This window comes from Quercus lobata, chromosome 5 (assembly GCF_001633185.2).
Source record: "Quercus lobata isolate SW786 chromosome 5, ValleyOak3.0 Primary Assembly, whole genome shotgun sequence".
Taxonomy (NCBI): domain Eukaryota; kingdom Viridiplantae; phylum Streptophyta; class Magnoliopsida; order Fagales; family Fagaceae; genus Quercus; species Quercus lobata.
Window position 1 is genome coordinate 18,546,862 of NC_044908.1, and position 26,249 is coordinate 18,573,110.

General features: G+C 31.5%; 1 protein-coding gene across 1 annotated transcript; it reads left to right on the plus strand.

The window, feature by feature from the left end:
* Positions 1-1,393: 1,393 nt before the first annotated feature.
* Positions 1,394-25,626, plus strand: LOC115990111 (putative leucine-rich repeat receptor-like serine/threonine-protein kinase At2g04300). The gene is given in 11 exon segments (XM_031113971.1): positions 1,394-1,633; positions 10,391-10,940; positions 18,284-18,355; positions 18,916-18,987; positions 19,140-19,220; positions 19,450-19,613; positions 20,471-20,676; positions 20,896-21,022; positions 21,706-21,768; positions 21,855-22,044; positions 24,958-25,626. Coding segments are annotated over 11 exon segments (2,091 nt in total). The 5' UTR covers positions 1,394-1,476; the 3' UTR covers positions 25,367-25,626.
* The last annotated feature ends 623 nt before the right edge of the window (positions 25,627-26,249 follow it).

Consider the following 26,249-nt stretch of genomic DNA (forward strand, 5'->3'; position numbering starts at 1 on the left):
TTATCTTTTAGACAAACCAAAAATCAACAAGATAAACTACAAATCCGGTCTAAGAGATTAACCACAAAACAATCATAAATCAAAAAAAATAAAAAACCTCAAATCCCTAAAATTTTTGCTGTTTCCTCATTCTTTCTCTAATTCTCTCCACTGTTGCTGGCTGCCTAGCTCAACTGCTCAAGCTTCCTCCAATCTAAATCATCCAATCACATCTGATGATTTTGATCTGAAGACCTTGATTCTCTGAATTGAGACTGAGGAGTGAACCAGAACTGCCGACTGCCTTTTTTTTTTTTTTTTTTTTTTTTTTTTTTTTTTTGCGATTTGATTGATTCGGTAGGTTTTGACTTTTGAGGTATTAGGTATAAAGGATTGGCTTTCTCTTCATTTAATTTGTTAAGATAATAAGATAGGGCCTGTTTTGTTTATTTTGAGTTATGGCTGGCTGGACATTTCACATTTGGGCCTTCAAGGTTTTTTTTTTTTTATTTTTTTTTTATTTTATTTTTTTGGGTTAAAGGTGTAATAGGATTTTTTTTGTGTTTTTTTGTGGGTGGGTCTTATTAATAGGCCCTGTGTTATGGTTGTGCTTAAATTTTTGTTATGGCTATGGTTAAATTTTTTTTTTTTTTAATTTTAATCTTGTGTTTATATATATATATATATATATTTTAGTTAGTGGTAATACATTGAATAAGTTTTTATTTATGCAAGTTGAGATTGCTAAAAACTTGTTATTGTTTGGTAAACTACAACAATACTGTTTATATAAATCTGGTTCTATTTCTCATTTGTTTTATACTTGAAAGTTATTTTTTTTTTTTTTGGTCTTTACAAATATATTATTTGATTAAAAATGTCTAATAGAAAATATGCATCTAGATATGAAAAACTTAAAAAAGAAAAAAAGAAGAAAAATTAATTGAGTCCCAAGAAAGATTAAGTGAATTAGCTATATTATCGATTGAAAATGAGATATTAGAAGAACTTGAATACAAAAAATTTAATTAGTCAATATATATCTTAAAAGGCAAGAAAAATAAATTTTAAATGAAATATATTATAATAAAAAATATTAATTTAATTAATATATAAGTATAAAGAAAATTTCATTTATAATTCTGGTCTTAAACCTCCAAAATGTGTAAGGCCGGCCTTGGAGCAATGACTAATAAGTCATAAGCAACGCGACGTTCACGGCACCGAAATCATTAATCAAACTATTGCTTTACCAGTCAACGCGGGGGTGTTTTATTTTTCTATCGCGTGCTAAAGAGAGAGGAATGTAGTGGGAAATACGGGGACAAGAATATCTCCACCTCTCTCGCCATTATAAAAGCAGGCAATTGAAATTGATGAAAAGTCGCCATAATAAAAGTAGGCAATTGAAATTGATGAAAAGTCGTTTGTCAGTAACATATATGTCATTGTCACTAAAGTGCTATTTATATATCTTCCTTCTGAATAGAGCATGATATGCCAATAAAGATCAGCATGGATGATGCCTTAGAATCAAATTGGGTTCTGAAAGCATGTGTTATCGTTGTTTTGATGATTGGTATTCTTGGCAATTGGAAACTAGCTGAAGGAAATAATGAACACGCAGGAAGAAAAATTGTTGATCATGTTCCTGGTATGTAATAACTAGCCTTTAGACATGCTTGCTTGGAATATAAAAACTTGTTGCCATAGCAATTGCGAAGAAAGAAGTTTTTATCTTGTTGTTGTTGTTATTATTATTATTATTATTATAAATTGGATTCTAATTGTTGTTTAATTTTGAAATTGGATTCTAATTGTTGTTTAATTTTGCTCAATGTGTCTTATCTAAGTTTTTACATATTTTTTTTTTTTTGGGTGAGTTAATGTTGTGTAAAAGGTAAAGAGTCTAATATAAATTGTTAGAATTTTAGACCCCATGGAAACACAATTTGTTTAACCTAATATAGCCATGTTGTTACTTAGGTCAATTATTCATATGTAAGTTAAACAATAATAAATCATATCATGCATAAGGAAAAAATAAATAACACAATAATATGATGATCTAGAAAAACCAATGAAACAATTCGTTTCAAGGTGAAAAACCTGGGGGAATGACCCCAAGAAAACAATCCACAATATCAAACTGAGATTTACAATTTAGATAATCAATTCATAGTAAATCTAACACAGCTACCTGACTGGGCTCTAACTCCACGCACTTCCTTGATTTGGATCTTGTTCTCACATGAACCTCCTATTCATGCTTTGAATCTCCCATATAGACCTCCAGTCTATGATTCCAAGACCACCCTTGAAGGTTTAGATCTCTAGCACCTTTATTGACTAGTGATGTAGCAACTTCAGATCTACCAGTTCTAATAGTATGTAAATTGATCTCCGGTTGTTACATTGAAAGGAGAATGCGCAAAACCTTTTAAATCTCAAAATATAAGCTCCAAAGTCATCACAAAACATGGCTTAGAGTTTCCTTTAAATACCATGTGAATTAGATCTAAAACTCTAATCACTTGATGGGCTTAATGGGTTGTTAGGCCTTAATTAAATTCTGCAGATCTATGTCTCGACCGGTCGAGCCTTCTTCTCGAACAGTTGAACCTAACATGTTTCGAATTTCCTAAACTTGCAACTTCCTTGTTCTTGTATTCTAACTTGCAGCACCTTAAGCATTGTCTAATCATACTTATAGACTTAGCAATCTATATTTCGACAAGTTTGTACTCATGGTTTGCCAATTATTTTAAACTTTTATAACCTAACATAATTAAATCATCAAAAAGCAGAGAGAGAGAGAGAGAGAGAGAGAGAGAGAGAGAGAGAGAGTATAATTCATTTATGACTTAAAAAATATGTAACTCTCACATCAGGTATAATTTGAATTTATATGTGTATAACTGTGATTGTTTTTAATTGTATCATGTATATACACGGGTTATACATTATTTTTATTATTAGAAGCTTTCAATTATGATTGCAATATTGCTTTGCAATTTTTTTTGAAGTTCCCTTTTATTTCTCTAGCAATCCATGCAAAGTTGTGTGTGTGTGTATTTTAAGTCAAAGTTTGTGAAAAAATTCAATTAGATTCTGAACTGTTTTTATTTTTTATTTTTTTATAAGGTAGAAATTTTACTTTAACTTAATCTAAGTGTATGAATGTGTAAAGCTCTCTCTTAGAGATTTGAACTCTCACAGCAGTTAAATCATCAAAAACCAAAGAGAGAGAGAGAGAGTATAATTCATTTATGACTTAAAAAATATGTAACTCTCACATCAGGTATAATTTGAATTTATATATGTGTATAATTGTGATTGTTTCTAATTGTATCATGCATATACACAGGTTATACATTAGTTTTATTATTAGAAGCTTTCAATTATGATCGTAATATTGCTTTGCAATTTTTTTTGAAGTTCCCTTTTATTTCTCTAGCAATCCATGCAAAGTTGTGTGTGTGTGTTTTTTAAGTCAAAGTTTGTGAAAAAATTCAATTAGATTCTGAACTGTTTTTTATTTTTTATTTTTTTATAAGGTAGAAATTTTACTTTAGTTTAATCTAAGTATATATATGTGTGAAGCTCTCTCTTAGACATTTGAACCCTAGCCCTTGCCCCCATACCCCCCCAAGCACTTATACTTGTGAAGTGACTATTGCATCAAGAGTGTGCGGTGGTTAAATTGGATTTCAATTGAGGTCCAATTTTGCGTTATGTCTCCAATTTAAGATTTTTAATTTTTGTGCCAAGTTAATTATTTATTGGAAAAAGCGAAGAGTCCAATATTAAATGAACCATATAAAAAAAAAAAAAAATCAATCCTACACCTAATCTAACATTTTTTTTTTTTCTATTATAAATACTTATGATCTAAACCATCTTAAGGTTGATCTTAGGATAATATATGGTATTTTATGGACTACGTAATATGCTAGAAGTACTACGTGGGCAATTGATAAGTTTCATTTTAGTACCAAAAAAAATTGATAAATATTTGTTATTGACCAAATTTTAAGTATATATAGGTTAATTAGGATCAAAACACCTCTTTGAAACTGTATGATAAAATATTTAGAATAAGTGCTAACAAAAATTTACATTAAATTATCATGGTTTAAGTTAAATATAAGTTAAAGTATAAAGAGATTTTTTAAAAAAAAATACATGCTAAAAATATTAAGATACTATAAATAAAAATATGATCTACAAACCCCTTTTCTTTTTTTTTTCTTTTTTTTAAATGTAAAGGATCTATAAATTTTAGTGTATGTAAAATTGTAGCTGCACATAGTGTGGGTTACATTATATATATATATATATATATATATATATATATATATATTTATACCCATAAGAGAATCTTACCATGTCAGTGAGTAGGATTTATACAAACCAATACACTATCTCATATTGGTTTTTCAAACTAAATTAATGGCAAGAGGCAATTGACCCGTGGCTTTTGAAAATCCCCATCCCCTCCTATGTTGTTTATATATATATATATATATATATATATATATATATGTATGTGTGTCAGGGTGACCCAAGATAATTGGAAACTACCACAACATGGGCACATAGGAATGCTACTATCAAAGTTCAGGTCCGAGCTCAAGCTATGTTTTTATTTATTTATTTTGTGATCGAAGGCATTCCTAGGAGAGTAATTAGGCAATTGCCCTTACAACATCCGCTTCCCAAGCTACTTTCCAATTGGATTGGATGGGGACATTCCCCCAACCAACCACATGTACATATCCATAACATTCCTAGCGTGTTGAGTGAGATAGTGGGCAACCTTGTTATTTTCTACCTGTGAAACCCACATCTGCTTGGACAAAATCATTCAATAATAACTTGATACCCTCGATGATGGAACCAACTCTAGATGAGGATTCAACTGCACCCTTGATTGCATTGACAATCGATTGAGCTTCTCCTTCAATCAGAACTTTCCTGAGATCGAGTTCCTTTGCGAATAGGATAGCAGATTCAAATGCTACCTTCTCAACTTCTTCAACGCTTTAGCTGTTCTAAAAACCTTATACATTTAGCTGCAATAATTTTGCTCCATCAACGCTTAATTTGTCTACCCCAGGGGTTGGCGGGCTCCACCCCATGTGAGGCGGTTTGTTAGCTTGAATTGGCGGCAGAGCTGCTTTGCTGAAATCCTCCAGCAATTATCTCACTATTTCCTCAGCACTATGACAAGTGTCCCCATGAACAATTCTGTTTCTATTGAACCATATTGCCTATGCCACTGACTGACCACTGTAAAGAAGAGGGCCATCTCGCTACTTGATCCCTCAAGACTGACTGATCTTGAAGATGAATGCCATAAAATCCCAACAAGTACGCAATTCCTCTATCCGGATGTCGGTATAGATATCCCAGGTGTTTTTTGCTTCCCTACACTCCCACAGAGCAAGAGCCATTAACTCAACACCTTGGCCACACAATTTGCATTGACCTGTATTGATGCCACACCTCAATAAATTCCCCAGTTTTAGGGAGGCTGTCAATTGTTACTCTCCATTAAATTATGGATTTTAGGTGGTGCTCGCATCTTCCACTATTATGATCCTAGTGTCCTATATTGATTAAGTGAAAGATTAACCATAAGTTTATAAGCTCTTGAGCATCCTTTCCTTGTAAGCCGATTTTTAAGGGAGATTTCTACTCATGGATTTGTAACATTTGGTATCAGTGCTAACCATCACCCTGATTAATCAGGTGTAGCTCATTGAGTATGAGATCAAATGAGTTGTAAGCTCTTGGGCACCCTCTCCTTGCAAGCCGATTTTCAAGGTTGAGTTCTACTCATGTATTTGTAACATCCACACTTTCTTCCAAACGGGTTTCGTTGGGTCTCCATTTGAGCTCTCCCATTCATGTTTTCCTTCCAGTATGTCAAGTGCTGTAGGGTACGCACTTTTCACACTGAAGTTGTCATGTTTCATCACTACCCAAATTATAGTCATCTGGAAGTCTATGACCTAGTGGAATGCTAAGGATGGTGGTAATGTCATGTGGTAAGAACAATCTTTCCATCATATTTATTCTCCATTTTTTTGTTTCGGTATCAATGAAAGAGGAAGCTACAGGTATACCATCAAAATCCACTTGCAGAGACATGAGCGGCATGATATGTGTTTGGAGTTGGCAGCCAGCTATCCTCCCATATGTGAATCATTTTTCCATTCCCCACTCTCCACCTATACTCCCATATTTGTGGCTTGCTTGGACGCCTCTCAATTAAATTGCTTTGTGGTGAGCAATTTGATTAGTAGGCTTGCTTGCCCTTTCATCATCGATTTCTCCTGAGCCTCCTTACTAATCTACATATGGTCGTCGTTAGTGGAGGATCTTGCCAATCTTTGACACAGACTAGACACACCTTCACTCATATCAAAGATTTCACAAGAGAAAACTAAAAGGAATAAAATAGGGAAAATAAGCATCCAAATGAAGATTGAGGGAACAATAAAAGAGAACGAAGCCTATAGAAGAAGAGAGGGAATAATAATGGAGAAAGAATGCTATAGAAGAAAAGGAGAGAAGAGACCCATCATGGGTTTGAATTACCTGCACTTGTTAGGGAATGAGCTCCAACTATTTTTTACTAAGTTCAAGAAACAATTCAAAGAAAGTTAAGGGTCAATCCAGTGAAGGACAATTGAAGCAACTCTTTCATTCTATAATTCTTTGAGGAACAATTTAATGGAATGCTCCTAATAGTTATTTATTTTTTGTAATTATTTACCTTATCTCATACCCTTTTTTTTTTCATAAGAGGAGTAGGGGTTATGAGCCCATCCTTACATCCTTTCCCCTGTTGTCTTGCTTGCTCACTCCTAAGTGCAGAAGATCGTAGCAATATAATTCTCGGAGTACCGAGGTCGAACCACAAGGAACAGGGTAAATTCAAAGACAATATAATTAAATAACAATTTAGGTGAAGAAGAAAAATACTTTTGCTTGGTGATTGTTAACAAGAATAATAATAAAAACTGATTTAAATCAATAACATAAATACTAGGGTATCGGGGTGTTTCCCTATATCGATATGAAATTCTTTGTGATCTAAGAAAATCTCTATTTCATAATTGATTGTTCTTATACAATTAAAAACTTATGATTCGGTTGAACTGAGACAATTTAAGAACGCATGATAACCTCGATTAATAATGCGGTTAAAAAAGTTTTCAGAAAAACCCATTCACTTTAAAACCTGATTTCTATTTGAAACTATTAGAAATTCATCTAAACAATAAGAAAAACATGATTGAACTTATTAAAAGCATGGAAGAACTAATAAATCAAAAGAAATCTAATTGAATAATCAAATATGTTGTTGATAAAATCCTAGAAAGAATCACATTGAATATCCATACTATATAGAAGAAACATAATCCCTGGCCTTAGCAAAGAGTTTAGGCTGCCATTAGAGAAAAAAAAAAAATACAAGGTTTTCTCTACCAAACTTCGTTCTACCAGCCTTCCTTCAAAACCCTAATGTAAAAAGTGTCCAAAGAAAATAAAACATTCACTATTTTAATTTCCGTCCAAGTTTACAGCAGTAAATTGTGAGTTAATTTCAGCCTTCAGAAATTGAGAATTTCGAAAAACTCAAAACTGAAAAGTTGTAGATATTTAAGTTACAGTTCTAACCCATCCAACCTTGTGTCAATTGGATTTTTGAGGAGAGAGATAAGCCCAAAATACTGATCAGTGCGCAAATCAGATTTTTCCTTTTCAAATTCTGCCTCTTTGATTTCTTTCCTTATTTGAAGCTTCCAATCATGATAGATGAACCAAACACTCCAGCTGCACCTCCTTAGACATTTAAGAATGGTCCTTTAGCTCCACTTTAATTCTAGTTTGGCCTCCATTCTCTCACAAATTCCTGTAAACTCATATTTCTCACATGATTTCTTGAAAGTAGAAAATTACACACAATGAATAGCATCTTATTCAAGAAATTATGTAAAGATAAATAATAGAGACTAATGCAAATCATGGCTTAATTATACAAATTAAGCATAGTAATAAGCAGATAACGCCTACATAAATATATAACAAGTATACATTTTAAGGCATTATCATGTCCCTTCCTTGTAATTAGGCTTTTTGTTTTTTGTTTTTTTCTTAGAAGCCCTGAGGGATTCGATGTTTGACTAATGGAATCTCTGTCCGAACAGTGTTCCCCTCTAGGGACAAGTTAAATTTCCATTCATGCGATTTTGGAGGGGAGTAATAAATGATGATGTGAGTCCTGGTGTATCATAATCCCAAATATGCGATTATTTTTGGTATTTAGCTTTATTTTTGAAACATTTAGTTAGTTGTCATGTTTGCAAAACTATTTAGCAAACTAGCATCTTGATGCTCTAAAACTTGAGTTTAAAGATGGAAATCAAGTCTTTAAGACTCAAGTTGCATGTGGTGGCAATGTACTGTGGAAAAAAATCCATGTGTAACTCGAGTTCCTACATTCACCTAGTTTGTTCTTCTTCTTCTTCTTCTTCTTCTTTTGTGGGTTGAGTTCTTCTTCCTTTGATCTTCTTCTTCCTCCATGCATTCTTCTTCAAATTCTTTGTATCATCTTTTTTCTTCTTCAGATCTTCTTCTTCTTCTTCCTCTTCAAATTCTTCTTCTTCTTCTATGAAACTTAAGTCCTAGAGATTCGAATTCCATGTGGCAAAAGTATTAATGTCATCAATGAGAACTCGAGCCTCAAACTCGAGCCTTTGAGGCTCGAGTTTCTTCACTAGACTTAAGCCTCAAAGGCTCAAGATTTTACTTTCCTAAATGGTTTCAAAACCTTGCTTACTAACGAAATTTTTTCTACAATCATGCAAGAGGGAAAATATCTCTTCTTTTTATGACCTTTGTGAGTTCGACCAATGATTGACCAGATTGAATCTCTTAGATTGTCAAGTAGCCAATATATAAATCTAAGGGTATGAACCAATTCAAGCCAACACCCCAAGCTGCTGTTGACAGAGCTGCACCCCTACTCACTGCTATCGACAGAGCCATTGTTGGTGTTGAAGAAGACTGTTCACTCTAACAACAGTTCTGTGTGCTCGCCAATCATGGTTTGTAGATTTTGACATCCACCAAACCACACCGATGTGTGTATATCTCTCTCTCTCTCTCTCTCTCTCTCTCTCTCTCTCTCTCTCTTGCAAACCCATCTATCTCAATACTTTTCCAAAAACCCTAGATACATTCGTCACCTTTCTTTCTTGTGCTCCCTCTCTCTATCTCTCTAGAGCCAAATCAGTCTTGAACTTAGAGAGAATGGTGGCAAGCGGGCACACCAAACCCATACTCAAACCAAACCTAGTAACCCAAAAACCCATTGAATTGAAGTAAATTGAAGCATATCTGAAGCAAATCTATAGTGAATCTAAAGCAAAATCTAACAAGGTAAGATTTGATGTGGATGTGGGTTTTATTTGTTATGGGTTTTGGTGTTTAGATCTTGGATTTTTGGGTTGAGATCTTAGATTTGTAGGTTTAGATATTAGATTTCTAGGTATAGAACTTAAATTTTTAGATCTCTCTCTCTCTCGTGGCAGAATTTGGGAATTTGGAATGCAGGTTTCTTTTCTTATCTATCAAAACAAGTGTAGCATACTCCAAAATAAAAATCACAACCCAAAATTAACGATGGTTTAAAAAAGAGAAATGCTACGTTCATAACAATTTCACTAAATAATATAATAAATAAATGTTTATATTACTTTTATGTAATTAGTAGCACATTAGTTTGTAAAACTTAAATAGTAAAATTTGAAGTATCTGATTATAAAATAAAAATTAAAAAAAGGGTATTATCCTTAATATCACTCTAATTTATAATTTTTGACAACCATATGCCTAGGGCACTAACCTTTTTTTTTTTTTTTGTATATAATATAATAATAAATAGGGCAATGGAGACTTTTTTTTTTTTTTTTGGGAAATATGTACAAAGATAGTTGGGAGTGGAATGATTTTAACTCTGGATGTTTTTATTAAAAATGGTAGAAAGTACCAACCAGTTAAACTACAAGAATTTTGGACAACCAAATAATATCACTCACAAGTTCATGTTTGGTTTTAAGAGAAGGGCTATTAGCTGCAGTCCATAGTTTAGAACAGGATTTCATTTAAACTACCACAATTTTTTCTTTTATGGGAACCACAAAATTCTTAATAGTTATAAAACTATGATAATATTTCAAATTAAGAAAAAGGTACTTAGTCTAGGCCACTCTTTTTCATTTATTTTATTTGTTTTTAATTATGTTGAATTTCGAACTAAATTCTACATGAATTTATCATATTGGTTGGCATGTATAAATTTATATATCGCTTTTCTTCGGCATAAAATTTCTAGGATTCATAAGCATTGATTGTGGATCAACCAACGATTACGCGGATGAAGACACTGGTATATCTTACAAGTCAGATACAGGTTTTGTAGACACTGGGACAAATAATGTCATATCCCCTGAACACTACTCTTCAAATACTGTTTACGGGCGGCAATTAATTAATGTGAGAAGCTTTCCCCAAGGAAAAAAGAATTGTTACACCCTCAAACCCGAACAAGGGAAAAGCAGCAATTATCTCATCAGAACTTTCTTCCATTATGGAAACTATGACAACAAGAATGAAGTTCCCAAGTTCGACGTATATGTTGGGGTTAATTATTGGACCACAGTTGAACCCACTAATTTATCACCGACATATCGTCCTTCTATGTTTTATGTTCCAACGTCTGACATCATACATGTATGTTTGATAAACACGGGATCTGGAATACCTTTCATTTCGGCCTTGGAGTTACGTCCTTTGGACAAGTCCCTTTATCCATTTGACTCCGGAGTGCTACAAAATGGCTTGCGATATGACATGGGCTCCACAACTGATAAGGTGTTTGTCAGGTGAATCAGCTATAATTTCTTTTTTTGATTTTTCTTTAAATCTTTTTTTTTTTCTATTTATAGTAGACAGGGTCCCTAGAATTTTTTTTATTTATTTTAATCCTATATTAATATTTGTGAGTTTTATTCTAAATTTAAAACAAAAAAAAAAAAATCCATTTTTATTTTAATAAAGAAAAAAAATTACTTAAAAAAATTATTGAACACACCCATACTCACACTAATCAACATCCTACTTAAGTGTCATCTCATAGTTGATGCATCATTTGACAGTTGACATAACATGCTCAAGTGCTTATGGTAGACCCACATAAAAGTGTTCAAATCTAATCGTAAGTTGACACTCAATAGGGTGTGGAAATGGGTTTATTTGTAGGTGGACTAGAAAGATGTCTACTTAAAAACAAATTGGTTTATGCATTATAAGTAGGAGAAAATTGGCTTTTGTCCTTTCTTTTTTAAAATATTCTGCAAAATGCCACATGTCTAAAACTAATTAGGGAAATACCCTTGTTTTAAAACTTGATTTTCTAAAAATCGAGTTTCAAATGTATAACTCGATTTTTGGAACATCGAGTTATAGCGAACGTGGACTTAGAAATTTTTTTTTTTGGAACTCGAGTTCTATGTAAAGTACTTGAGTTCATGGAACTTGAGTTCCACATGAATTTTTTCAAGGAACTCGAGTTCCATGAAATCAAGTTCCAGAATTTTTTTTTTTTTTTTTTAATTTTTTAGTTCACTATAACTCGATTGTCCAAAAATTGAATTTTAAATTAAAATTTGAGTTTCAAAATAAGGGCATTTCTCTAAATAGTTTCAGATATGAGACATTTTGCTGGATATTTTTTTTTTAAAAAAAGGGGCAAAAGTCCATTTTCTCCATTATAACTATGTATGTATGACACTATTTTGATTTTTGAGTTTGAGAATTATTGTACTATCTAACTACACCTAATGGATTGTTTAGGTGTTTTTTTTCTTTCTTAGCAAGATGACTTTATAATTAAGTGGCATTATCAATTATGTATTGTTTTATGTTGTAATAATTTCTTAATTAATTGAATTAAATATCAATTTAGTGAACACATGTTATTTGCTCTTAGCTTACCTTGACCCTCGATAAGCATACCTTGATCCTTGATAAGCACGTGAATCTTTATTTTTTATATTTGATTTTTTATAATAATAAAAAAAATTGTATCCACAAGAATTAAAAATAACAAAAACTACAGTTGAAAATGGAGCTTTATTATTACAGGGCATAATATAATGTAGTTCAACATTTGAATTTCATAATAAATTGTTAAATATTTTTTAATTGTTCCAATAACGATTAGAAAATCAATGTCCTAATTACTTAATTATGAAGTGAACTTATACTTTTGCAGTTTCTAATATTTTTTAATGCCACAATGGCCCTTTTCCTATCCTAGGTACAAGAGCGATGTTTATGATCGAATCTAGTATTCTGTTAGAACGTTATCAAACTGGGTTCCGACCAATACCTCCTTAGCAATTGACATGCAGGGCAGCAACGATAGCTATAAACCACCGCTAGAAGTGTTGAGAACTGCCGTCCAGCCACCAAGTGGTTACCATGCCTTACGTTTTGACGACAACACTTCTGTAGATGACTCTAAACGTTATGTTTGCTTTCACTTTGCTGAAATTGCAAAACTTACGCAAGGAATGAAAAGAGAATTCATTATTGATGTGAATGGGGGAAACTATATCTCAGAACCTATAATGCTTGACCATTTAAAGCCACTTTCCATATGTCTCAATCAAATATTCAAAGGCCATTTTAGTTTTTCTATTAATGCAACAACGGGATCTGACCTTCCCCCCATCCTCAACGCCTTTGAGGTTTACGGTGTAATCTCTCCCTTCTATCTATTCAAAGCAACCGATTCAAGAGATGGTATGTTCTTTTATTTTAAAGAGATATTACAAATTTTATAACATTACCATTGCAAGTTATGTGTTATTAATCACAAAAAGAAAAAAAAATCATTTGTTATGATTTTGAATTTCATTAATCATATTCATTGCTATAGAATGTTATGTTATAAAATTTGTAGTAATTATAGCATTTTATTTTATATCTCATTATTCTCTTTGCTGCTATAATAGTGGTAACATTGAGTCTAATGTTAGCATAGTAGGCTTTCTATTTTTATTTATTTTTAAATCCTTTTATTGGTTGAGCAATATTTCATAGAAAATATTTTTCACAACACATTTCACAGCTTTTAAGTTATTAAGTTTTCATTGATTCCTATTGGAACTAACAAACACAAATCTTTAGTACCGTTTTTAGAGTTTGGCAGAATCATTTTGATTTTTTATCCTCTAAAATCTCTCTCTCTCTCTCTCTCTCTCTCTCTCTCTCTCTCTCTCTCTCTCTCTCTCTCTCTATATATATATATATATATATATATTAATAGTTAAAACTAAGAGAAAATCCAATTAGGTTTTAAATTGCATTCTAATTGTTGTCTAATTTGCACCACGTGTATTTAAATATTTTTAAAAAAATTTTTGTTCTAAACGAATTAATGAAGCATAAAAGACAAAGGGTCTAATATAAATAAATCATCAAAAACTCAATAAAAATGAGTAAACTCATGTATATATCCAAAAGAAATTTAAAAAATAATAATAAAAGAGAAAGATAGAGAGTAATTTGAATCCATATACATGTGTAATTGTAATTTTTTTTAATTGTATCGTGCATATGCACATATTATACACTAGTATAAAATAATGATTAACTATATATGATGCTTTAATTTGACTGGCTTTCATAGACAATAAAGAGGCTTATGTAGTGAGCCCAAATGAAAATCAATATAACTTAACCGTTGTCAATTTTGTTGTGAAAAAAAAATTGTGTATGTAGTATTGTTCAGAAAGATTTAAAAAACATGAAGTGAGATCTTGCTTTTCCTTTTTTTTTTTTTTTTAAATAATAATAATAATATGATAGTTGGAGAAGAAAGATTTGAACTTAAAATATATAAAAAAAAATATATTTTTATAATAATAATATGATATTTGAACTTAAAATATAAAAAATATATATTACTATTGGAGAAGAAAGATTTGAACTTTGAATGTTTCTATTAGAAACACCAGGAAATCTTACTCTTATAAATAAATGATAGTGTTTTTAAAAAAAAATTAAAAATTAAAAAAATCTTAAGGGGAGTCTTGTATGAAAAACCTATTTTTAGTATAAAAGTAAGTAATGTGCGTACAAGTTAATTAAAAGGACTTAGCTTAGTTCTAGTATCTCAAGTGTTGGACCCAGTGTGATGGCAACCAATGGCTAAAAGTGAACACATATTATCTCAACAAATCCAGTGCACTAGAGTATTAGATCAAATCTTTGCCCTATTTGAAAAGCGAGAAAATTGCTATAAACACAAATTATTTTACAACATTTTTATAACCTGTTGATGTGGCAAATTATTACTGGTTTTTATATGGACCCATTATGATATATCACATTTTTACTTACCAATAATCATTTAGGACATCAACAATTTTGTAAAAATGTTTGTGGCTTTAACATTTTCCTTAAAAAGCTAGTGGCACCCCCTCTAAGTCACTTTATATGCGGTTGTGCTGCACCGAGAGAATTTCAGAAGAAAAGATGCTTTTGACACTATTGGATTATTACTTTTATTCCTTTGTTGATTTCATATTGTATAACAAGTATTCTAAATTTCTTATCCCTCCTTTCAGTTTCTTTTGAATGATTATAATCTTAAGTAACATTTTTTTGTAAACAACAGTGACTGCTGTCGTGGACATTAAGCAAACTTCAAGAATCTCTAGAGACGACTGGCAAGGAGACCCATGTTCCCCCAATAAATATTCATGGAGTGGTTTAACTTGCAGTTCAGATGATATTCCCAGGATCATTTCACTGTGAGTGCATTTTCAACACATATGAACCAATGGAAGTTCAATGGATATGTTTGTTTTCTATATATCAAAATAAATATATTTATTTTTTAAAGAATAAATATCGAGTACGAATCCATTAGAAATTTAGAATAGCTGGACCATCACAAAACTGCTAGTAGTTTTAAAGATGCGCCATTCAAGATAACAAGATGGAATCGATCACATTTAATTCAAATGATTTGTAAACTATGAGCGTTGGTTTCAATCTAAATATCTAATGGAATTGGATGAACCCAAATGTTTTGCATGTTACTGAATTGAAAATTGCACTATTAAAGTTTTCAGTTATTGATTTTGCCTATTAAAATTTAAAAAGATAAATTGTTATTTTGATTCTTAAACTTTACTAGAAATTTGTTTTTTATCCTTAAACTTTAAAATTTTCATCTTTTGTCCATAAACTATTAAATTATTATTATTATTTTTTTTTTTTGTCCTTTAACAATCAAAAATGATTTACTTTCTGTTCTTAAACTTATCAAAAGTTTTCTTTTCGACCCTAAACTATTGATTTTTTTTTTTTTTTCATTTTTCATCTCTATTTTTGTTTCTAAACTATTGAAAATGATATTTAGAAAGTTTAGGGAAAAAAAATTATTGATAAAGAGGGACTCAAATAATATTTTATCCTTAAAAAGAAACTTTGACTCTAACCACTAACTTTATAGGATATTTTGATTTGAGCCTTTGCAGTTGTATTCGTTAATAGGGATTGAGATCAGGTTGAATAATTAGGGTATTGTGTGTGATGCAATTGTAATCAATGAATGAGATTGAGAGTTGAAAAATATAACTTTCATTCAACCATTAAATTAAAATATTAAAAACAAGTTAAAAAGTTAAGAAAGTCAAAAAAAAAAAAAAAAAAATTGTGAGAGAAAAGAGGGTAAATTGCATCATATCAATCTCGTTAACGTGTGGTGCTAAATGCCAAATAAGCAGTCAATTTGGTCCATTTAAAACGTGTTGCATCACTTGAAAATACAGTTCATTAAATAAATAAAAAATTATTAAAAAGAATAAAATCAAATCTCTCTCTCTCTCTCTCTCTCTCTCTCTCTCTCTCTCTCTCTCTCTCTCTCTCTCTCTCTCTCTCTCTCTCTCTCTCTCTCTCTCTCTCTCTCTCTCATGGATGTTCAAATTGCAGAGGCCAAACATGAAACTGATCTTCAAATCGATTGCACTCTATCTCTAAATTTGAAACTTAACTTCTAATAAGGGCATTTTTGTCCAAAAAAGAATATTCGTCAATATTGCCCATTGGGATGATCAAGTCTTCCAAATGGACATGGACTAAAGACCCGTCGGGTAGCACCCCTTCAGAGGGTCTCATCGGGCACCCACATATGTAGCTAACATACACATTGGTGTTTTCTAGTTCACAGACTAGCGGATAGGAAGGTGTACTGATGGGATGAAAGTAGCCTACTCCTGATGGATAGGGCAGCAAACCGATGGGTTGAGGTGGCCCAGGCCGACGAGTGAACCACTGGGCCCCATAATCCTTTGTGTATTCCCCACTCATATATCCCTATATGGAAAGAACTTACGCGACAAACCCAAAGACAAAACTCCGTGCTCGTATCTTCCCTATACGAGAAGAAAAGCCCAAGATCTCTGAGCCTTAACTCTAAATCTTCCCTACAAGGAAAAACCTTGTGATCAAGGGATCTAGGTCAGCTCTATATCACTATATAAGCATTAAATCTCTTCACCGGTGCTCTTTGTAGTCCTTTGTTTCTTATTGTTCTTCAGGTACTTTGATTGGCACACGCGTGTGTGCGATCAACTCACTAACGATTTTTGTGCAGCATCAGCTTTGATATCTTTATCTGGGTTTAGGATCTTTTCATTTAAGATCTGAGATTCGTTACTTAGGTTATCTTTTTCTCTCACATCCTTTTTGAAAACCTCAAATCATTGATCTTTTCAACCCTACTGCCTTAGCGACCATATCTTAATTTGATTACTAATTTTGTATAGCCAGTGTACTTGTTTGTTGTTTGGCATGAGTTTATTTTTTTTATGATTTTCTGAATGTCTCGTTTAGTTGCGGTCAGAAAAATATATTGGAAAAAAGAAAATGGAAATCTTTGACTAATATTGAAGACTCTTGATTAGGGCAGTGGTTTTATGTTTGTTCGGCTGCTTTGGTATTAAAAATGGGGTTGAGATTGTTGTACATATAGGTATATACATGGATAGGTTGTTAATGATGTTTGAGTTTGGAGAATATGGTTTCATAAAGTGAAAATTCAAGTTTTAGAATTTTCTAAGTGAAAATTTGAAATTCAGCATTTTCGATCGATCGAGCCACGATTAGTGTTTGATTCTTGTTCGATTGATAGAAAAGATCACTTGATCGATCAAAAGTTGTAAAACAAGATTTTCTGTAGAATTTTCTAGTGACTGTTTAGAAAGGTTGAAGAGGTTTTAAGCCTAGTAAATGGTTTTATGAAACATTTTGACTCTCCATACGTGTCTTTTGATGAAATATAACCCTATGGTCATTCTCCAAAATTGCTATCTATAGAACCTAACATCTTGGTTGTATCTTGGGAACAAATTTGCGATAACCCCTTGGCAACAATAGTGTGGGGGCAAATATTGTCTAAGGAAAACGATAATATTCCTCCAAGTTATCTATTTTATGTTTGTCTTTTATGTTAATCTTGTTCTTCCATTATTATTTTGTGTAATATCCCTCATAGAGATGGGGTAGTGATATCAGTGGTGTGTTTTGTAGTGTTTCATGGTGGTTGTCATGTGGCTTTAATTTTTAGATAAAACCAATTGAGGTGTCGTGGCTATATACATGGTACCATGGCTGTGACTGAGAAGGGGTTATAGTTGAGCCTTTCAATGTTGATAAGGGTGTTTGAATCTGCAAGAAATTACTAAATAAAGGCAACAGGAGAAGAAGAAAAAGAACTTAAAAATAAAAAATAATCTATTTTTTTAACTAATAAATAATTAAAAGACATAAAAGATAGATTATTTTTGTAATGTAATCAAATGACGTGTTCTATAACCCTAACGCTAGTCATTTTAAGTTGAGGTGGCCACCTCAGCAATAGTCATTAACGGGAGGATTAAAGTATTAACATTAGGGGGTAAAATCATAATCATCTCAAACCTATAAGGTGTAATTACTAATTAACAATTTATTTTTTTTATAAATTACAATGCTTGGATTTGAAATTTAACTGAGAACAAGCTCTTAAGGAAAATTTTTAGATGAAATAGTTTCTGCTGTGATACTTAAAAAACATTCATTATTCCTTTGTTTTGTGTGTGTATGAGTGTGTTTGTTTGATTTTGCAACAATGGCATCAACTCTTTCTTCTTCGATAAATTACAAGCAGGAACTTAAGCTCAAGCCAATTAACAGGGGAGATACCGATTTGACTCTCCAACCTCACAGCACTACTTTACTTGTAAGTAAAAAAACGGAATGGGATATTATTTTAGTATTCGAGTTTGATGTGAGTGTGCAAAAGTTTAACTTTTCTCATACTCTACCAATCACAACTTGTTATGTGTTTATTTATCTTTCCTTATAAACCACTTATGTTTAAAATAGAAAAAACAAAATCAATCATATAACATATCATGATTGGTGGAATGTAAAGTGCGAAACACAAAAAGTGAGATATATGTTTTCTATTCCAACGTTTTTGGGTTCAAGTGATATCTTAACATGTATATGAATAGAGTCTTAGTGGATTCTCTCTAAAAATCCATAGAAAATGTGGTTGATGTTGTGGAGGACAAACTTTTAAATTTATATGCAGGTGATGCAATTAAAAGTATTGTTGCTGTAGAGAAATGTTTTAAGCTTTATATGCAAGCACTATAATATTCAATGTGAGGTTGTCATCACTCGTCAGTACTGACAAAAGAAAATAGTTTAACTTCAAATCCATGGATATCTTTACTCTTTACCCAAAGTTATTGTTAAATGTTTACATTTATTTTTTTCTTTGTTCAATTTTAGGGATCTATCATACAATAAATTGACTGGGAACATACCACAATTTTTAGCACAATTGCCAAATTTGAAGACTCTGTAAGTTATTGAACTAAAGCTATGTCCAACCTTTGGTTAGAATATTCTATTTTCTGTCCATGAGGCATCCTGAAAATCTCATGGAACTCATTACTTGGGTACTACTTGCAAGTTAGAAATGACATTTTATTTTATACTATAGTTGCGAGAAGTAATTTAAGTGGAAATAAGCTTGATGATTCAGTTCCAGAGGCTCTTATACAAAAGTCTAGGGATGGATCAATGATCTTGAGGTTAGTTTTTCATGCTATTTATTTCATTTTTCTTTACATTTTTTTTGTTCTAATTTCAATTACCCCCCTAGCTATCACTTTCTAAACATGCAAAACCAATACAGAGGTTCTATGTTCATTTGTTTCATAAATATAATTTCATATATATATATATATATATATATTTATAATGTTAATCTCATCTATCTTTTAAAAACTGAATTGTCATGGCATGTTTCAAATATGCAAGTCTTGAGAAAATGTCGGATCTTTGTCTCTCGGGTCCATGTACGAAAAAGGAGAAGAAACAGAAAAAGGAGCTTTTTGTTGTGACAATTGTTGCAACATCCGCAGTAGTTTTGGTTCTCCTGTTCTTTTTTTGTGCCCTGACTATCAATAAAAGGAAAAGACAAGGTAAGCCTTCCTTTTTTATAATTGTTATTACAAATTTACAATATACAGTTCATAGAAGTTAAAAGTTGCAATAGTAACTTAAAAATGATAAATTATTGTATAAAAAAAGTAATAAATTATAATTTTCAATTTCAATTTCAATGGAAGCTTTAATCCCATACTACATTAGGAAAATTTGTTGCAATAATTTAAAATGAAGAAATCATTGTAATAACTTGATATCATTTATTTTGTATTTTATTGCAACAAAAAAGTCAAAATGATTGTTTATTACAACGAAGTTAACATTTCAATAACTTAATAAAAATGATTTTACTATCTATTACTACAACAAATATGAAATAATTATGTATTGCATAACATATATATTATTGTATTAAAGTTGTCATTAAAATATTTAGAGTTTATTGTAATGGAATTTTTTGTTGCACAAACCTATTGTCTTAGATTTTATTGCAATATCTTGTATCAATTATTGCAATTACTCTGATGTTATTGCAATTTTTTTTTTTTTTTTTTTTTTTTGTGTGTGTGTTGATAAACATATTTTCTAGTAGTGGAAGCTTTGTTGTGTATAGAGAAAGTATGCTTAAATTTTTTCAAGGAGGTTTGGTTTAGGTCATTTTGGTCACTCAGTAGTTGTTCTAGCAATAATTCTCCATTTAAATTTGTAGTAGAAATCTATGGCGACAATGTTGCTTGTGATGGTTAGACTATGATATTTGTGGGTGGCAATGAGTAGAAATTTGTGGGTTTTGATATTTATTTTTATAAGTTTAAGTAATTCAAGATTAAGGGAACAAAAATTACTCTCACTTTTTTTTGTGTATTACATGTGATCATTTCCTTTACTGTAGATATGACTACAAGATCCAACTTCAAATTGAAGAGTCCGCAATATAACTACTCTGAGGTTGTGAGAATAACTAATAACTTTAAGACCATTATTGGAGAAGGAGGTTTTGGAAAAGTATATCTAGGCATCTTGAATGATCAAACTCAAGTTGCTGTTAAGTTGCTTTCTCCATCATCAAAGCAAGGTTATAAGGAATTTCGAGCAGAGGTTAGATCATGATTAAGAGTACTGTATTCTCTTTCATTATTTGAAAAGAATGAAAATTTTAAAATTGTATTGGAAATATGATAGCATGAAACATGGAACAACATGGAAAAGTTAATAAATTTTCTAAGGGTATTGATTTATGAAATAATTTTAAAAAAAAAAATTTATGGGGAAAGAAAAACACAATTTTTTTTTTTCTTAACAACTTTTTAAATGCAGGCACAACTTTTAATGATAGTTCATCATAGAAACTTAGTCTCTCTCGTTGGGTATTGTGATGAGGGTGAAAACAAAGCGCTCATTTATGAGTACATGGCTAATGGCAACATACAACAACATTTATCAGGTATAAATAATACTATTGTATTCAAGGTGAATCATTTAAGACTCAACATTTGTGAACTTATTAAGCTAAAAGCATATTAGTCTAGGGCAAGGTTGTTTTATAACTACAATTTGTAATTGGTAATGTCCACCAAGAAAGCATATCTAACCAATTCCTGTAACTAATGTCCGCACTCCATACTGCATTTCCCCCCTTTTTTAGTGGGGAAGGAGTTTGAAAAGGTTGAAAATTCATCAAGGGACTAGAAGATCTTTCCATGGTACACTAATTTGAGACGTAAGACTAGTTACAAAAAGGGGGGGGGGGGGGTGGGGGGAGGTGGGATGAAAAACGGGGAATGCAATAAAAGCAACAATAATTCTGAATACAAATTGATGCAATAAAAAACTACTAATATGGATGCATATTAAAAGTGATGGCAATAGTTGTCATAGGTAAAATTAATATTACTCCAACCACAACAAACCATATTAACAATTGTGGAAAAATAAAATTATAAGAAAATGTTATCTTCTTAACATTACTAAAAGTGAAAGGTTGCAAGGAATACACTAGGGAAACTAAGTCTCAACTAAATATTTGATCATTTTAGAATTATTATTTCTATTCTAGTGTGATTGCAAAACCATATTATCTTTCATATCAATTGCAACTGCAGACAAGTTAATACATTTTGGCTGCAGTGACCAATATAAATGTCTTGAATTGGAATCAGAGACTTCAAATTGCAGTGGATGTAGCGCACGGTTAGAAATAGATCAATCACATCATTATTTCTCCATAGCATCTATTTCTTTGTTTGCATACTAATTGCTTATTGGTGAAGTTGCAGGGTTGGAGTATCTACATAATGGTTGCAAGCCACCTATAATCCATAGAGATTTGAAGACCTCCAACATCTTATTAAATGAAAACATGCAAGCAAAGATAGCTGATTTTGGGTTGTCTAGGGCTTTTGCAACTGAAAATGACTCTCATGTGTCCACTGGTCTAGCTGGTACACTAGGGTATCTCGATCCTGAGTAAGTGTGATGACTTTATGCATTTTATATACTTTTTAGCCATAGTTAGAATATATTTAGGCAAGACCCATTAGTATTCCGGTGGTCTTACACCATAATGCAATGTGGGGGTTTTAGTGGCACAAGAGCAAAGACCACACCTACAAGCCCCTTTTTTTATGCATTAAAAAAATTAAAATATATTTAGCTTCAGGTGATGTGTATGTAATTTCTAATAGATTTAGCACACAATAAACCTTATTATGTTGAAATGTTCCACTACTTATATCTTTTATCCTCGATGCACAAATTGGCAAAAAAATAGGGTTAACTATATTTTCCCCACTTAATTATGGTGCATTTGTAATCTCTCCTTAAACTTCAAAATTTAGTAATGCCAATCTTTATTTTTGGGCAAAAAGTACTTTCCCTCCTTTTTCTTTTTTTTTTTTTTGGTTGTTGTTGGAGAACCTAACTCTTGGCTATTAGTAATAAGCACTTTACCCTTTGTCTAATAGGTCTTTCAGCCAAATTTAAGGGAAGAGTCAAAAATTTTCAAATGGTGTGTTTGAAAAGAATGTTAATTTTTAATTTTTTTTTTTTTTTTATTTTAGAAACAAACACACACACAAAGGAAAAAGAAATGAGTTCTAACACAAAGGCATACCACAAACTCCACTTAAAAGACATGTTAAATTTTTAATTCTTAATTTAGGATGCAAAGTTCATTATATTATGTGATTTTACAATAAGGTCTCCATATTAGAATTTTGAGTCTTTGACCACGACCGGCACCTTATTTTCTTCACCAATTGGAATTTTCTAAAGGTCTATGAATACCCTCAGCTATTAAGTAAGGCTCAGGATAAGATCCCATTTTTTGCATTTTAGTTAATCACTTTTTAAAAATTAAAACATCCACGTTAGATTCCCTATTCTATGCTTTATTTTATTTCATTAAAATAATATTATATTAATTAATTTATTTATTTATTATTTCTCTCATTTTTTAAAAACACCCACTTTTCTTTATTTTAGTTAACAAGACACAAAAATAATAAGGGTTTGGGGGAAGTTTAACATTGTTAACATTTTAGGGGTTGTTAGTTCACTTAATCTAGTCATGACTAGAACTCTTATCTCCTTCTTATGGTACCACCTACCCAATTTGGAGGAATTCCTCCAAACTAGTTTGCATCCAGCTGTCATTTTTTCAATATCTCTACCAATGTTATTTAAAGTCTTCTTCTAATTCCTTTTATTAATTTCTCTTGAATCAAATCATTACTTATTGGTTATTGGGGAAAATGGACATTTGCCCCTAATTTACAAACTATGCAACAAAATGCCCCCGTTTTGAAATTATTTAGTAAAATACTCCTGTTTTTTAAACTTGATTTTAACAAAATCAAATTCTGTGTAAAACTCAATTTCCTCAAAATCAAGTTCTATGTATGTTTTTGAGTGGAACTTGACATTAGCAATGTTGAGTTTCACTTAAATTTTCAAAATAAATTTAGTGGTAAAATATGCATAGAACTCTACATTGCTAATATTGAGTTCCATCTGTAATTTGATTTTGTTAAAATCGAGTTTAAAAAACAGGGAAATTTTGCTAAATAATTTCAAAACAAGGGCATTTTGATGCATAGTTCCTAAATTTGGGGCGAATGCCCATTTTTCCCTCATTAATTGCATTCCCATACACATAAACAAACCAACTCAAACAACTCTCGCTCTTATCTTTTAATCAATAAGAGTCACCCCTATCTTTGAAAATATTTCTTTATTTTGTATTATATTTCTTTTTTTGATTTTCACTTATTTACCTTAACATTCTCATTTCAACCATACTCATTTTATGAACATGTTACTTTTTAAGGACCGAAGACTCAATACCATAGAATAGTTGGTTCAATAACAATTCTAATTTTTTAGTTAACTTAATAGGTATTCTACAAACACACAATACTTCTTATATACTTTTTCACTTTGTCTACCTTACTCTTATCTTATGATTCATAGATTCTTCGAACTCTTAATCCTTATGAATTATTGATCAAATATATAGAAAGTATTCATTCTTTGGTATCTTTTGATTATAAAATTTTACAACATCTTCATGATTGTTTCTACTTTTGTAAAACTTACACTCCATGTTTTGGGTTTATTCTTTCTTAATCTAGAGCTTTTAGACTCTAAATCACCCCTCCAAATTTATAATTTAGCATTGATTACACATCTAATTTCATCTACTAAAACTATATCACCTGTCTTTCCTATTTCCACCCGATCCTCAATGCATCATTTACCCCGACCACCTAATTCTTAAACAAACCTACAGTTTTATCCTCAATTGATTTACTCAATTCAATTTCTTTAATGGCTCCCATTAATAAAATGTTTCGAAATAACTTTTTGATCTCCTCTTCATTTATTTACACTCGTTGATCTTTATCTTAAATACACTTGGAACAATTCAAGTCTCTTGTTTTCCTTTCTACTTGTCTTTGCGAGTTTAAAGATACTCTTTCAACGATCCTTTGTCATCAACTACTATATAATTCATTGTAAGCCTTAAATACGGCATCTTGGGCTACTTTTTTCCTCCCTTCTTTGCCTCTTAATAATTTAAATTAGTGTCTTTACATCTACGTTGGCCTCTCTCTCTCTCTCTCTCTCTCTCTCTCTCTCTCTCTCTCTCTCTCTCTCTATATATATATATATATATATATATATTATTTGAACTTCCTCATTCCACCACCAAGTCTCCTTAGCATCATTAAGATTCTCCAAGTACTCCTTTAACCACCATTTTTATTCAACTAGTTATTTGATTTCGCAGCTTATCAACATCTTTGCATAGGAACCATTTGCTGTATTTGATTGTTCTATCTTTAACCACAACAAAAATCACTTGTGTTTTGCATACAGGTCTCAAGCATCTGGAAAATTAAATAAAAAAAGTGATGTTTATAGTTTTGGTATTGTTCTATTTGAGATAATCACCGGTCGTCCAGCAATAATGAGAAAAAGTGAAGAAAGCACTCACATACTTGATTGGGTTTATCCTGTGATTGAAAGTGGGGATATTGGAAGCATAGTTGATTCAAGATTACATGGAGAATTCTCCACCAATTCTGCCTGGAAAACTGTGGAGATTGCCATGTCATGCACACCGTCAGCTGCAATCCAAAGGCCAGATATGAGTCAAGTATTGGTAGAACTAAAGGAATGTTTGGCGCTGGAGATGGCTCATGGAAGTAGCCAAACAATGGCAACTGAGGCCAATGAAATATACTCTATGGAGCTTCAATCAGATATTGCTGCCCTGGTTAGGTAGTTATACTAAACAAAAACTTTGTGGTAAGAAGCTCCGTCTATGCAAATATGACAAATTATATAATAATTCATTTGTGTTTAAAAACTTCTTATATACTTAATTATTTCATGTTTCTCACCATTTTTCAGTTAAGTTCAAGTGATGTATTATAATGTATTTTCATAGCTTTTGATGGGCATATTAGATACAATGATGCATAATTTTTGTGGTGAATGAATTATTATTATTATTATTATATGCAAAAGATAATTTTTTCTTAATTATTTAAAACACATTACCGACTTACCGCTGATAAGTTGGTACCATAAACCATGGAATATGTATGCAAAATGATTTACAGTGACTAATCCATTGGCTCTATATAAGTATATAAATATATATATATATATATATATATATATATGCTGTCAAGAGTTTTGTAACTCAACTAGTTAATACTTTCTAATATTTTTAACGGAGAGATATGTGGACACCCAAAAAAAGAGCAAGAAAGCTGGGTTAGAACTTTTGCCCTATTTCTTTTGGTTTATCACACATTGAGTTCTTAGCAACGTGACTCTTAGTGTGTATGTATTTTTAGGGTGAAGTGTGTGTGTAAGTTCCTTTTTCATATTTTTATTTTAGGAGTCGCCACCAACCATTGGTTTTTTGTATTATGTGTGATTGGTCATTTATTTGTCTAACTCTTTTCAAGTTATCTAATTAGCTAAACCAATTTTAAGGATTTATTAATTAAGGTAAATTAAAAGTCTCGAACTAAAGATCTTGGACTCAGAAGTTTAGTTATGTGTGGGGAAGGTGTTAGACACCCTACACCGCCTATCCAAAGGATAGTACCCCATCTTAATTTAATTCAAGCGTTATCCTTTTAGTGAAGAAGTAA